Source organism: Platalea leucorodia (genome assembly GCF_965183815.1).
Source record: "Platalea leucorodia genome assembly, chromosome: 15".
Classification (NCBI taxonomy): domain Eukaryota; kingdom Metazoa; phylum Chordata; class Aves; order Pelecaniformes; family Threskiornithidae; genus Platalea; species Platalea leucorodia.
The window spans coordinates 5,596,916-5,610,165 of NC_138837.1; the positions used below are offsets into that span (position 1 = coordinate 5,596,916).

At 41.1% G+C, this 13,250-nt stretch overlaps 1 protein-coding gene across 2 annotated transcripts in view; it reads left to right on the top strand.

Annotated features, from left to right (window-relative positions):
- The window catches only part of MED27 (mediator complex subunit 27), a 96,354-nt gene extending 85,444 nt beyond the window's left edge, over positions 1 to 10,910 (top strand). The window contains exons 7-8 of one of the 2 annotated variants that reach the window (XM_082327200.1): positions 7,948 to 8,025; positions 10,411 to 10,910. In XM_082327200.1, coding sequence (XP_082183326.1) covers positions 7,948 to 8,025; positions 10,411 to 10,545 — 213 coding nt within the window. In that variant the 3' untranslated portion in view covers positions 10,546 to 10,910. Of the gene's footprint in view, positions 1 to 7,947; positions 8,026 to 8,256; positions 8,353 to 10,410 lie in introns of those variants that run through there. The other variant, XM_082327201.1, reaches the window with a different exon arrangement.
- The last annotated feature ends 2,340 nt before the right edge of the window (positions 10,911 to 13,250 follow it).

The following is a 13,250-nucleotide window of genomic DNA, read 5'->3' on the forward strand; positions in this document are numbered from 1 at the left end:
CTGTAAGTTCAGATTGATCTGGCTTTAAATTCCGGTTTCCTTACGTTCAAGCCACAGTTCAAGGAGCTTGAGTCTCCAGCTAGTGGGCTAGCTTCCTTTCATCTACTTTTGTAGTTTGTGTAACAAATAGGGGTCAGGGACTCGAAAGGGCATAAAAGCGGGGGTGAAAAGTATGGCATATTGGCTGTATTTGTGCATCTTCCTTCCAAGATTTCAGATGCAGTCAGAAGGGAAGGCATTTGACCTATGATATTAACCTGCTAGAGATCAAAGGACAGCTTTTGGGGAGGTTGGTTGCTCTCCCTCTCTGCCTAGCATTAAAGCAAAATTGTGCTGCAGTTGATTCTTTACCTCAGAGATTAGTGGATTAAATATTCTTTCTTTTTTTTTCTTGCTCCTCAAAAATATGTAGTGTCAAGTAGGGTAATACAGCAGGAAGTAAAACAGCGTATATCTTAGTAACTTGTCTATCAGTATGCTTTAAAGTAATTTTTGCAATGGAATAAATTTACGGTTCTGTAATTAAGTGCATCATCTCAATTTCCCCATGTGTGTGTTTGGCTGTAAGCTCATTTGGGCGTAAGATCGTCTTCCTGGATGTTTTGGTTTAGAATAACTTGGAAGGGTTAGGTCATATTGCCATAATTTGTGCTAAATGATAATAATAATATATAATCATATAATTTTAATTGTCTATATGCAAGGTAACAGAGTAGAGTTAAATGTACAGTTTGCTTAGAAGTCCAAGTTAGGGACTCAGGGAGCATAAATACGTAGAGTAAATTTCTCTTCAGGTCCAGGTAATGGCCTTCAGACCAAAGGTGGAAGAGGTCAGTGAGGAACGTGAAACACCCCTCTTACTGCTGCCTGTGAGGCTGCGTCATGGATAAATAAGAATCTTTATTCTCTTCCTAATTCTCTAAAGTAATGTGATGTGCCCTGAATATTAAGTTCCTGTTCTCCACTTCCCTCTCTGCAAGTAAGATCAAATGCATTAATATTTACACAAAAACCCCCAAACAAACAAAAAAAAACCCCAAACCAAAACAGAAAGAAAAGACTGCGGGAGAAAGCGTTGCCTGTAACCAGTTGAAGAGCTGTCTGCATTTTTTTTATAGTGGTTTTATACATTTCGTTCCCAGCTCTGTCACTGTGTTACCTTGGGCAACTTAACCTCTCTTTGGATCGGCTTTCTGCATCCCTTAGGCTGGGGTGATACTTGCTGCCTTCACAGGAGCTATTGCTGAATTGGTTGCATGGTGCTGTCGGATTCTTGCATGAAAAATGTGATAAAAATGCAAGGTGATGGTACTTTCTAATCAATACATTCTGTACTATTGAGCTGATAGTTAAAGAAGTTAAGGCTAGGACCTAAATCAAGTTTTCAAACAGATGATAGAAAATGCTGTGGTTCAGCATAGTAAGTTTTCTTCCTGTGGTGCTGTGCTTGGTTTGGTTTTCTCTTTATTCTCTGAAGCCGCACTTGTATCATTTATAATACCCAGGAATAGTAACGTAGCAGTAGCAAAATAAAGGAACTAGATAAAATAGTGTTAGAGAAACTATGATACTCTGTTACTAGTGCGGGATCTGTACTGCAGGATCTTCAGAACAAATGTTTTCATGTCGTTAAAAAATCATCAGTAAATGTGTCAGAGCACATCTGAATGTTCCTTAAATGTGTTTCTCGTGGCACTCACCAGTAACGTGATGTGGAAGTGCCGTGCCGAGAAGGAGAAATACGGGTGAGTAACTGTTCCCACCGCGGAGGCTGGGTAGCCCTTTCAGCTCTGCCGCCTTTAATACTGTAAAATCAATCACCCCTCTGAAGGGCAGGGCCGTTTCTCTTTAAAAGCTGGACCAAGTTCTCCAGCTCTGTCTTCAATGATAATATAGCAACATCTGGAGCTCACAAGATACCTGCCAGTGGTAGCTGCAGGCCTGTCAAATTCTCACAGGGTTGCAGCATGACTTTCTAGGTTAAGGACCAGAGACCTCTGATCTTCAATCCAACCCTGTCAAACGAAGCTAAATTTGTCCTGACTTTTTGTTTGCAAACGTTGGCTGTGTCAGCAAGCCTTTTCTCTCTCCTTCTTATTAGGCAGGATACCCGTGTGTGTATAATTTGATGGGGGACGGCTCCCAGAGGGCCCATTACTGTTAAAGTGTACAGTCATTTTCTAAGTTCCCCGGAGACTCCTTGAATCTGGTCCTGGGGTGAATAAGCTTTATAGGCATTGAATCCACCAGCAGGCTTAGATTCAGAGAATGGAGCTGGGAAATAAGAGAGGGAAGGCTGAAAGGGCAAAAGCACAAGGAGCAAAGAAAAGGTTTTTCAGATTTCCATGTTGGTCTGACATTTAAACTCCACAGGAGCAGCAACTGTTTTGATCTTAAACCTCCTTATTTTAACACCTTGCATCTCTTGATCCACTAGCGCAAGAGGAGGAACAAAACAAGAAATAAGGAAATATTTTGGGGCTTAAATCTTGGTGAGAAGAAGAGTGTACCTGAGGGCTGCATAATTCCAGGTCATTGTGCAGAGGATTAAAAAAATACATATTGTAGAGAATGGTGCAATATTCGTAACTTTTAACCCATATATTTCATTCTGATCTGAGAGTCCCATTCTTATTTTCACCTAAATGGCCTATCAGTTTTAGCATGCCACAAACTGGTTTTGTTTTGGCTCGATATGCTTCTTCCCAAGGCACGTTTTAACCTAAACCCTGAGACGCTGCTTGTGCCAATCCAGCTGTTTGTGAGCTGTGTGATCCCAAAGCGATGGAACTCGGGAGCACAATTTTCACCACTACAAGGGCACATAAGTATTGTAATGTATGAAGATGTATTCTTGTCAATAATCTCAGAATAAAATCACATGCAGGATGAATGCATGCATGAGAGAAATACTGGGCTATTGATGGTGCCTGTTCAAGGAGAGGAGATGGACTGTTCCAGGGTCACCTGCGTGATTGCTCCTGTGCACGATCAGTACTTGGCCCTGTTCAAAGACCTGCTTAGGCGAAATAAAATCTCTTATGACCCAGTCCAAGTAAGCAGAACAAGCGAAATACAAACTTAAATACTCTGTGAGCTCTTGAAAACAAGTGATAAATCCTGTGCTTCAGAGAAGTCTGGTAGTGCTTTACTGAATTGGGAGTGGGGAAGGGTGTGTAAAGGATTTGTGTGGAGTCATCAGTGCCTGTTCGCAGGGGCACCATTTATCATCCTTCCGAGCGCCTCTCCGGCGCTGGGTTCTGTGCACCAGATTCCCTCCAGAGAGACTCAGCTGTGGTCCTGGAGAGAAGACTGAGGAATGGGAACCCTTGGAAATGAACAAAGGCCCTCGTGCAGTTTTCCACACTATAAAAGGTCTAAACACTAATAAAATAACTTCCTCCTTTAATTTTTTTTTTCTTTTAGTGCTGTGGTCATTCTCCAGAACTCATTGTTACAGGCTACTGTTAAGGCCATGAACTTAGCAAGGCTTAAAAAAAAAAAAAAATGAAAAAACTTTCAGGGGATTTAGAGAATCCCTTTATATTAGATGGAGTTGTCAGTGCCGTTCTTGAGGGAATAAACCAATAAGTAAGTGGCAAGGAAAGTTATGACTCCTGAAAGAAGTTTTGCACCTACTTTTGAAAAGCTTATTTACTGGCGGTCAGGTAAAATACTAGAAGAGAGAGACAGCTTCTATAATTTAGTTGTGTGACGTTTGTATTTTTATGTTTTAGTTTTTATGCCAGGAATAGCTTCGTACATCTGTGGAACATACCTAGTCTAGGGTGGAGCAAAGCTATACCATAGGTCTTTGCATTTGTGCTTCTTATTCCACTTAGAGGAAGCACTTGTTCAGCTTTCTCAACCTGTGAATTGTAGAATTATTTCTGAAAAGAAATTGTAGGAAAAAAAATTGCCTTTTTTTTAATGAATTTTCAGCTTTGAGAATGCTATATGACTAACAAGTGTCGTCAGGGCCCCATAATGCCATTTTTTGAATGTGTCACCTTTGGAAAGCACCTTTCAGCAGAGCATTACTATCAAGTGGGTAAAGAAATGCTATAGCGATGGCTGGTTTTGGATCGGTTGAGATTTTGTTTTCTGCTCGTCACTGGGTGTTGGTCTCATGGGCTATTGATAACTTTACCGAGCAGGCAAGCTGAGCAGTCGGCTGCGAGAGGGACGGCGGGAGTCCGTGTCTCCCCGCTCTGCCGCAGAGCAGCGGCGTGGGCTCAGCAGGTAGCTTCTCGCGGCGGGCCGGTACCCGGCCAGCCCCGCTGGGGCCTGGTTGTTCGCCAAGAGCGACAAGCGTGTAGGATTTCATTTGCACGAAGTCGCAATGAAGATTAGGTTTGATCCCCTATCAGTCCGTTTTGTATTCCTGATGTGTACAGTGCTCCAGACAAGGGAGCAGAGATGCATTTGAGAAGTACATGGTTATAGTCAACTTGAATTTGGGAGAGAAAAGGAGAAAAAAAAAAAAATCTCAGGTGATACAATTAGCTATTAACAAGAAGGGAAGTTTTCTTGTTCAAATTGAGTCTCTCTGCCAGAATTCTTCTTTTCCATGTAACTGAACTCTCTTTTGCTCTGTCTCAAAGTGCTTAGTTAAACAATAGCTATTTTATTTAGCAAAATTGTGTTTCAGGAGATTGCCTTGCCTTGCCTTTTTTTTTCGGACAAAAATTCCAAGTGGTTTTCAATATATGAATTGTGAAATATTGAGCTTTTCTGCAAGATCTCTTGAAAATCTATTTCAAGGTACAGAGCAACAGCTGTCCCAATCAATGTGTGCTCTTCTGAATATGTTCCCGTATAAAAAGAGGTAGAGAAATTAGAAGGTGACCAATAACTTCGCAGTAGGTAAGGCAGAGCAATGAAAGTGAAGTTAATAAAATAAAACCCTGAAATGTACAAAATGTCATCCTACACCCAGAATAAATTAGTTTGTGATTCCAACTTGGCTGGAAGAAAAAGCGTGTCCCTTAAGTGAGCTGGCGCATATGCAGTTTGTTTTGCCTTGCTTTGGTGTGAAATCGTATTGCCATTAGTAAAGCTCGGTATTGATCTTCCTCCCCCCCCCGTTTGGTTTTTTTTTTTCCCTTTGTTTTTTTTTTTCCTTCTCTTTTTTAATCTTGGCCAGTGTGTGCTTTCTCTCATCATCTCTGTTACCTTGTGGGGGTTTGATTCTTCCTTCACTCCCATGCGCTGGCCAGTTCATCCTTTGCCCGGCTCTTTTCTGTTGGACATCGTGTTCTTTGCCGGGGTGGGGGTCATCCCCTGCTCCCCTTCCTCAGATTTGACACCCACTTTGATCTTTTTTAGAAGCACTTTATCAGCGCTTGCTTATGGTAGAAATTGCCTCCTTTTTGTTCGGAAAACATTATTAGTGTTCTAGCAATGCTGGGATGGCTTTTATCTCCCTGTGGAATCTCATTAGCTTTACATTACAATAGGAACAGCATATGTGCAACTTTGCCAAAGTGGCCAGTCAATTTAAATTTGTTAATAGCAGTATTTTTTAAAGCAACTTTCTTCAGTGCCAAGAGAAAACAACTTTGTTGTTCAGGAAGAAAAATACAGTTTGTTAGAAGTAGAAATACAGCAGAAGGAGAGCGGCTGCTCATAAATATCTTCAGAACTTTATATTCTTTGACATGTCTGGTACTAGCCTATAAAAGCACCATCTTAAAAGAAAAAAATTCACATAGCTACTAGGGCTTGGATTACAGTCATTTCTGAACGCTACATGAGATGTGTTTAAAAGAATTGACTGATTTGAATTATGCAGTGCTATAAATGCACTGTTAATCACGTTATTTCTAATTTTTTTTTGTTGTTGTTAATACGGTAGCATATAAATGGCTTAAGCAGGTTGAGGTCCATTTTGTGAATATTTTTGCAAACTCACCAGAATGTGCACAGTCCCAAAAGTTTTCCCTTCCAAATGTCAGAATCTCATGTCCGTATTCACACTGAATGGAGCTGCTTTTGGAGTGAGGCATGTGCACGAATGATGGGGAGCAGAATCCCTTTCTAAAATTGTAGTATAACTTAAAACTGGATTCAGTGTAGGACAGACTGATTTGATGTAGTGTTCTGCGGAGGAAGTTTGTATGGTGTGAATTAGAGCCTGTCTATACATGCATTTATTCAGGAATATATCTTTTACAGATTCACCTCCCTGAATAGCTCCAAGCACGAGCCTCTTTTTCTCCAGTGAAAGTCTGAGTGCTTCAGCACAATTCACATTGCTGAATTAGACTAAATACAAATTAGGAACAAGTGGAGTTAGCTGGGAATAGCAATTGTAATTTCAGTTCACACTTTATCTTACTCAAAATTTACTGTAGTATCTAGACAAGCCCTGGGAAATACATAGGCAGGCCCTGAGACGAGCACTACTTCTCCACGTTGAAACTAGAAAATACAATTTAATCGCTAACTAGACAATCACGTAGTTTGTTGGATGCTTTGATATTACTGATGAGGACCATTAATGGATGTACAAGTTACAAGATGGGAAGGAGCTCTTGTGGTTGTGTTGTCTTGAATTCTTTAATAGTCCAGCCCAAAGAATTTTGCCAAGAATTTCTGCATTAAGCCTGGACCTTCTGAGAAGCAGCAAGCTGTTGACTGTGCTAATAACTTAGAAAGCTGATAGCTGACATTTAAAAATGGTAGGGATTAAAAAAAAAAAAATCTATCAAAGCATTGGTTGGTTTTCCTGATTTTTTTTCTTTAATTATTCTTGTTATTATAGATACCCATTTTATATGTATTCTGTCTAGCTGTAATTCCCAGATGTAAGATATTGTTGTACCTCTGCCTGGGAAATTAAAAAGCTTTCTATCAGAAATCTTTTACTAGTGCAAGTATTTATAAACCATAATCATATTAATTGATTCCTGGTTTCAGAGGAAATGAAACTGAGAGCTCAGTTCCTGTTTGTTCAATGTAAGCAACCTGAAATTAGGACTACAAGAGTTAAATATTTTAAGTTTTCCCATTAAAAAATGGAGTGTACCCATTTTTCTGTAAAAATGCAGTTTCAATTCAGGGTATTTTATCCTATGCGGAGGGGGTGGGCTTTGGTTTTGGGTTTGTTTGGTTGAGGTTTTTTTTCACTAAAACACAGCAAAATCAAAGCTTTGGGGTTTTTTTGAGTCTTAACCTCTATTCTTAGAAGTTAGTCCTCCAGAATTATTTAATTTAGCTACATTATTGACAATGTTTTTTCTTCTGTTGAGCAAATCATCATAGATTAAGGGAATATATTCTCTAAAAAAAATGACCAAAGAAAAAATGGGAACATTTAAAGAGAAAACCAAAGTGCTTTCCTCTGACATGATTTGTTTGATGACTTTGCTTGTTTGTGATTTCACAGAATACATGGGATTTCAATCACAGAAGCACAGATTCTGCTCTTACCCTGTAGTCATTTGAAAGTTATTTGCTAAATATTATTTGCTGTGGATGCTTTTATTTTATATGGTACAGAAGATCTTTTTTTTTTTTTTTTCTTTTTATGGCTGGGTTGGTTGTCCAAAGTGGGAAGCGAAGCATGTTAGTTTAGCACTGCTCGATGTGGCATAGAGCTGGATGCCTTCCTCATCACTTGGCTTGCATTAGCCACCAGTCTAGATTCTTTTACCAACAATATTAGCTTTTATCATGTTTTGGAACTTCCAAGGTGTGTTTGATTTTAGTGTATGCGTTTGAAGTTATCATGGTTGCTTCAGCTGATTGTTGTATGAAGTTGGCGGAGGGAACGGAAGCTAGCTGGCAAAAGCTACCCAAAAGTATTTTGAGAATGTCTTCAGCATCATGTAATCCTTGGGTTGCTACTTGCCCATGGAATTTATACTGTCTTCCTGCAGATTAACACTGCTTGGTCTGAATTACAGAATGAATAAGCGTATATTCTCCTTTTGTCTGATACAGGTGACAGATCATGCGACCACTGCTCTATTGCACTACCAGCTGCCTCAAATGCCAGATGTGGTAGTCAGATCTTTCATGGTAAGTGTATTGCAAAATACATTTTTCCAGGTAGACTTCAGCATGCTCACAGTGATTGACATGAGGCAGTTCTGATGCAGTTGTAATTCCCCCTATTTAAACAAGCTAGACAGTAGAGAATGACTGTAATTCTTTGTATCTGATACCGGAGCAAGGATGAAGAGCTCATTCTCATTACCCTGGGATAACTGGTGATGGAAGACTGAGCTGTATACGGGTCTTCTGTCACAGGTCTCAGTATTTGCTTGATGATTCCTATTTGCAAAGCTATTCTGGGTCATCTCTAAAGACAATAGGAAAAACTCTCTCAACCAAAATCTTCGCTATGGTCCAGCCCTTTCACGCTGTTCATCCTGTGCAAGGAGTTGAGTTCTGTATGTAGAAAGTCTGCTCCGCTGGAAGTACCCCAGTAAGAGGAAACTTTTGGGAAGAATCCATTCTGCTGTATCCACTTTCAGCCCCGACTTTGTTCCTAAGGAATTGCATGTGCTTGCCCGGCACAGCAGCAGGTGGGGAATCGAGGAGATGCTTACTGAAGTATTCCGCTGTTTTCTTACTGAATAAAATTAATCAAATACTGTTCTACCTTGATATGCAGGTTTATCACCTTTAATTCTGCTTGTATTTAGAATTTTATTTGTGAAATAAACTTGTATACAAGCAGCCCTGCAGTCTCCCAAAGGAGGCTTTTGGGAGAGTTTTCTCTGCTCTTCAGACTTTTTCCTTCACTTAACTTCCATTACGTTACCCCTTCACCTGGAGCAGTGTAACTGGGACTTTTGAAAACAAACATCTAATTTTGCCATTCTCAGTCTTTTAGGTGTGTACAGTAACACTGGGTCTTTTATGTCTTTAATTTCCAGTGTGTAATTTCAGATCAGTCAGACTCCCTTACCTGCTGTGCTGGTTTGTTTATTTAATAAAAAGGCCACTAAGGTGAGAGATTTGCAAAGGTCTCTTCTCTTGGAGTACATCTTAAAATAATAGGTTTTGAAAGGTGAAAGCAACTCTTACTGGTCAAATCCATGTTTCAACATGTTTCTGAAAATTGATGTTTAATAGAACTGGTAGCACGTTTGTTTAAGCCATGGACCTGCCTTATTGATTTGATAAAACACTACTAAAACTTGTAACAAAGCAAAACCAGATGTACACCAGAAGTGTCAATATGTTGGTCCTTTCACATGTCAGTGTGCAATCCGCATGACAGGATGTAGCGAAGCCCTAATGTTCTGATGGGAATGAAGAACGCATTTTTTTTCTTCTTTCAACAGATGTCTCAAGTGCACAATTTAACTTCATTTACCTATTTTTGTACTACGGTTCAGAAAATTCGATTCCTCTGTAGTGCAAGCAAAGCCCATCCAAGCTGAAGTAAATAACAGCAATTTACTTGTAGTGTTCTGTTGCCCTTGTCCCCATATTTACTGCTAAACCCAGAGAAGATCTACTTCTTTTGGAGGAGAGTTATTGACGGCCAAAGGTTCGGTTGCTATAGAGAAGGCTCTGATGAAGATGGAAGGATTTGTTTCAATAAACTCGGCTGACCTCTTCTTCAGAGAACAATTTTCTCTTATCGATGTAATTCAATAGGACTTTAAATGACAAGATTCATGTGCATCCTTCACAGTATAAATCTGCTGGTCTAGGTGGTTTTTAGTTGTGTATCTCCTTGAGTTGGGAATTGAGTTACGTAATGCTCATTGCGATGCGTGACGGTGGGAAGAATCCACTGTAGAGGCAGGAGCTTTACCTGGGAACACCTGAACTTACTCTTGTGTGGTTCAGCACTAGCCTTTTGTGTATATATATATATGTATATATATATTTATCAGTGTAATCAGATTTAAAATGGTACAGTATTTTTATGACCAATGAGTATTGATCTTAAAATTGCATTAGAGAGGAAGTTAGTTAGCTTGCTGTGAAAGTCCTTCTATCTTCAGCTGTGAAGAGTTCGGACCATTGCAGTACGATTGCAGCAGGGGCGTGATAGATGGTCATAGGAAGAGACAAACCAATATTTGCTTGAGAAGGTACCCATCAAGAACAATTATATCCCAGTAAAAATACGAGGAGCGTTACAGTACCTGCCTGCCATCATGATTCTCTAGCTGCGAATACCTCCTGCTCAGAGTGCATGAATTTCTATTAACACATTTGCTTAAGTGACTAAAAAGGCAAAAGATGATTAATAAAGTGGGAATTCAGCTATACGGTGACCTTGTAATCTTCGGCATGTTTCTGTTTATAAAATCACTGTATACCTCGCTGGGGCCTCGCCAAAGTACATTCTCTGTCCTTGCTATTGCTGTTTGACAAGAATGATGACAAAGGGGAACATCCGTATCCAGTTTTCTTAATTTCTCTCTCTTTTCCTTTTAGACCTGGTTAAGAAGTTACATAAAGCTGTTCCAGGCTCCATGCCAGCGCTGCGGAAAGTTTCTGCAGGATGGCCTGCCACCCACGTGGAGGGATTTCCGAACACTCGAAGCTTTTCATGACACTTGCAGGCAGTAGTAGCCCAGCCGTTGATACAGGAGGAGTGAACAATCTGTCGGGCTCGGAGGAGAGCTGATGCTTTAATAGGTGGTTCCATTTCTGAACCTTTCATCCTGTACTAAGTAGTGAGGTTGCACTAATACATTTGACTGTTTAAAAGCCATCAGTCTGCAAGGTACACGTGAGACGAATGTATTTTGAAGAAGATGGTAAGAAGCTGTGTGCGATCGCTTGATGCTTCTGAGCTGAAATGATATGTCTGGGGAGATCTGACAGTAATAATCATTATTCTAAACCTTAATGAAAATATCTGCCTACAGTTTGTGTTTTGTGACAGAATTTGCAATGTTGAAGACTTTTATAAGCTTGAAATAAATTTTGTATGCCAGAATTTGTGCTATTTATTTCATTATTTGATGAACAAAACCCTTGGTTTCGGTGTGGATTTTTCAACGCTGCTCGTTTGTTTAGAAAAACTGGAAGCGTTTAAACACGCATGCTGATATGATGGGGGATGTTGTTGTTGCAGGGCTGCCTATCTGAGCGCTGGTCTTTTTCTGGAAGAGATTGTGGCATTGATTAAACATGGAATTTCAAAGGCATGTGGCAGCTCAGAAGATGCAGTGTACTTTTTAAGGCAGGGGGAAACAGATGTTTCCCTTTACTAAAATTGTAATGAAAAATGTTAGCAAAATCCGCTTGTATTAAGTGGTTAGAAAGCGTGTGATGAGCAGTGGCAGTGTGCATAATTCGTCATGTTTTAGGACTGAAAGTAGTAAAATAATTCAGCCCTGAAGCACAGCTTCTGCAGCACAGGCACATACAGCATGTTTCCTAAATGATTTAAAATTTACATGCAACGCGCCAGCGAAGAGTAAATTCCCCCCGGTAATTGTTGCACTTGGGATGGATGGGAGCGTTCAGCTCCTGCAAGCCCCGGCTGTTTTTCCTTCACCCAGAGACCGGGAAGGTCCCTGGTCCTGGCCCAGCTGAACGCTCGCTGGCCCGGGGCTGTAGCGGGTTAAGCGTCTCCTCTGGTATTTTCTCGAGGACAGTAGGTTTCATCTGTCATCTCCTGATAGCCGATTTGATTAATTCAACTGTCATCCCTGCTAGCGCGCCCTTGTTTCCTTTACAAGCCACAAAGGCTTCGGTAATAAGCTTGCTTTGGGGAGCTGGTGAGGGGAGGTCTGGGGAAGCTTTGTCACTTGGTTAATTGCCAGCTAAGCCGACGTTAAGGTATCGTGCTGCAGATGAATTTTTGAGGTTCCCTCCGCCTGTGTGAAAAGCTGCTGCAGAAAGAAAAGACACGGCTCTCGGCGGCTTTGGTGGTGGCAAGGTTTGGTTTGGTTTTCAGCAAGGGATGCTGAGTGAAGTAAATCACGTTTAATAAAAAGACGGGGGCGGGGGCACAAAAAAACAGGGCAGGAAGGGGAGGGAATCTTTTTTTTGCAGCTGATTGAAATAAGGTGTTCAGAGATCTTTGAAGCACTTGTTTGAATTTAATTTGAGCCTACAGCGTTTACGAAACAGCCCGTTTCATAGCTGTGGAACTGAAAAATGAAGAAACTTGAGTATCACGCTGTACTTGGGTGACACTAAATTAACTGTGTTTGCTGGTAACGTAAAAGCCTGAGCTCCCAGAGGCAACAGCTCCTTCCTGCGAGGACAGCGCGGGACGTGGGAACTTCAGCTTTCTAGGTTCAGAAATCCGTGCGAGACTGGCTCGTAGAAAAGAGAGAAACTTGAAAGGAAACACATGTTTGTGACTCCTTTGGAGGCACAACATTGTGGGTGAAGAACGAGCATGTATTTGTTTGAGGATGGTGGTGAGTGAGATGATTGTCTTTTTTTCAACTTTTTTCTTTTTTTTTTTTTTTCCCCTCCCAATCACCGAAGAGAAACACGGCCATGGCAGTGGGCTAACGGCCGTTTCAAATCCGGCTGCCATTGAATTACCTAATGACAACTTGCCACGCTGTTACTTGACCCAAGTAGCCTTCTCGGTACAGAGATCGCCCAAGACAGAGCAACGTGTGCATCTTAGATGAGAGAGCGCCTCGTAAATAAGCGGCCCTGCTATCCGTCCTGTTACTGTACTAATTAGGAGGCCTGGGTTTCTGATAGTGTAAGCATTTCTTTTTTTGTTAATGAAAAGGTCATAATATGGTATCCAGCCTGCTTTAGGCGCTGCCGTCTGCTCCGTTCTGTTTACGCTTAAATAATGGTGTAGAAAGCAAATCCTGAAGTTCGCAAAAGTATTGTATGTGGAATCGCGTCTTGGCACTTGGAGATAATTAGTTGCAGAAAACAGCATCAGCCAGTCTCTGTGTTAATTGAGCCTGAAATTTTAAACCTGTAATTGGCAAGCCTGATGGAGAGTCATAAAATTCACTGTAGGCACCTCAGTACAAAAATAATTGTCTTACAGACGTGCAACGCAAACCTGTTTGCCACGTTCCTTCCCCCGGAAAACTGCAGGGGGAGGGAATCTCCTCCCCTCGTAGAGGCCCGGGGAGAAGCAGTGGTTTCTGTCCCTGCAAGCCTCGAAGTGCAACAGGTTGGACTGTTGCCGTTTGGGGAGTGGAATTGAGCTGTCTAAATCCTTCTAAAGCTCACGAATTTCAGCAGTTTGGATACAGCACGTGCTTGTCTCTGCTTCTTGTCCTGCAGGTGTGAATGCTGGGTGGCCGGTGCCTGATGGTCACCCAGACGTGGATTTC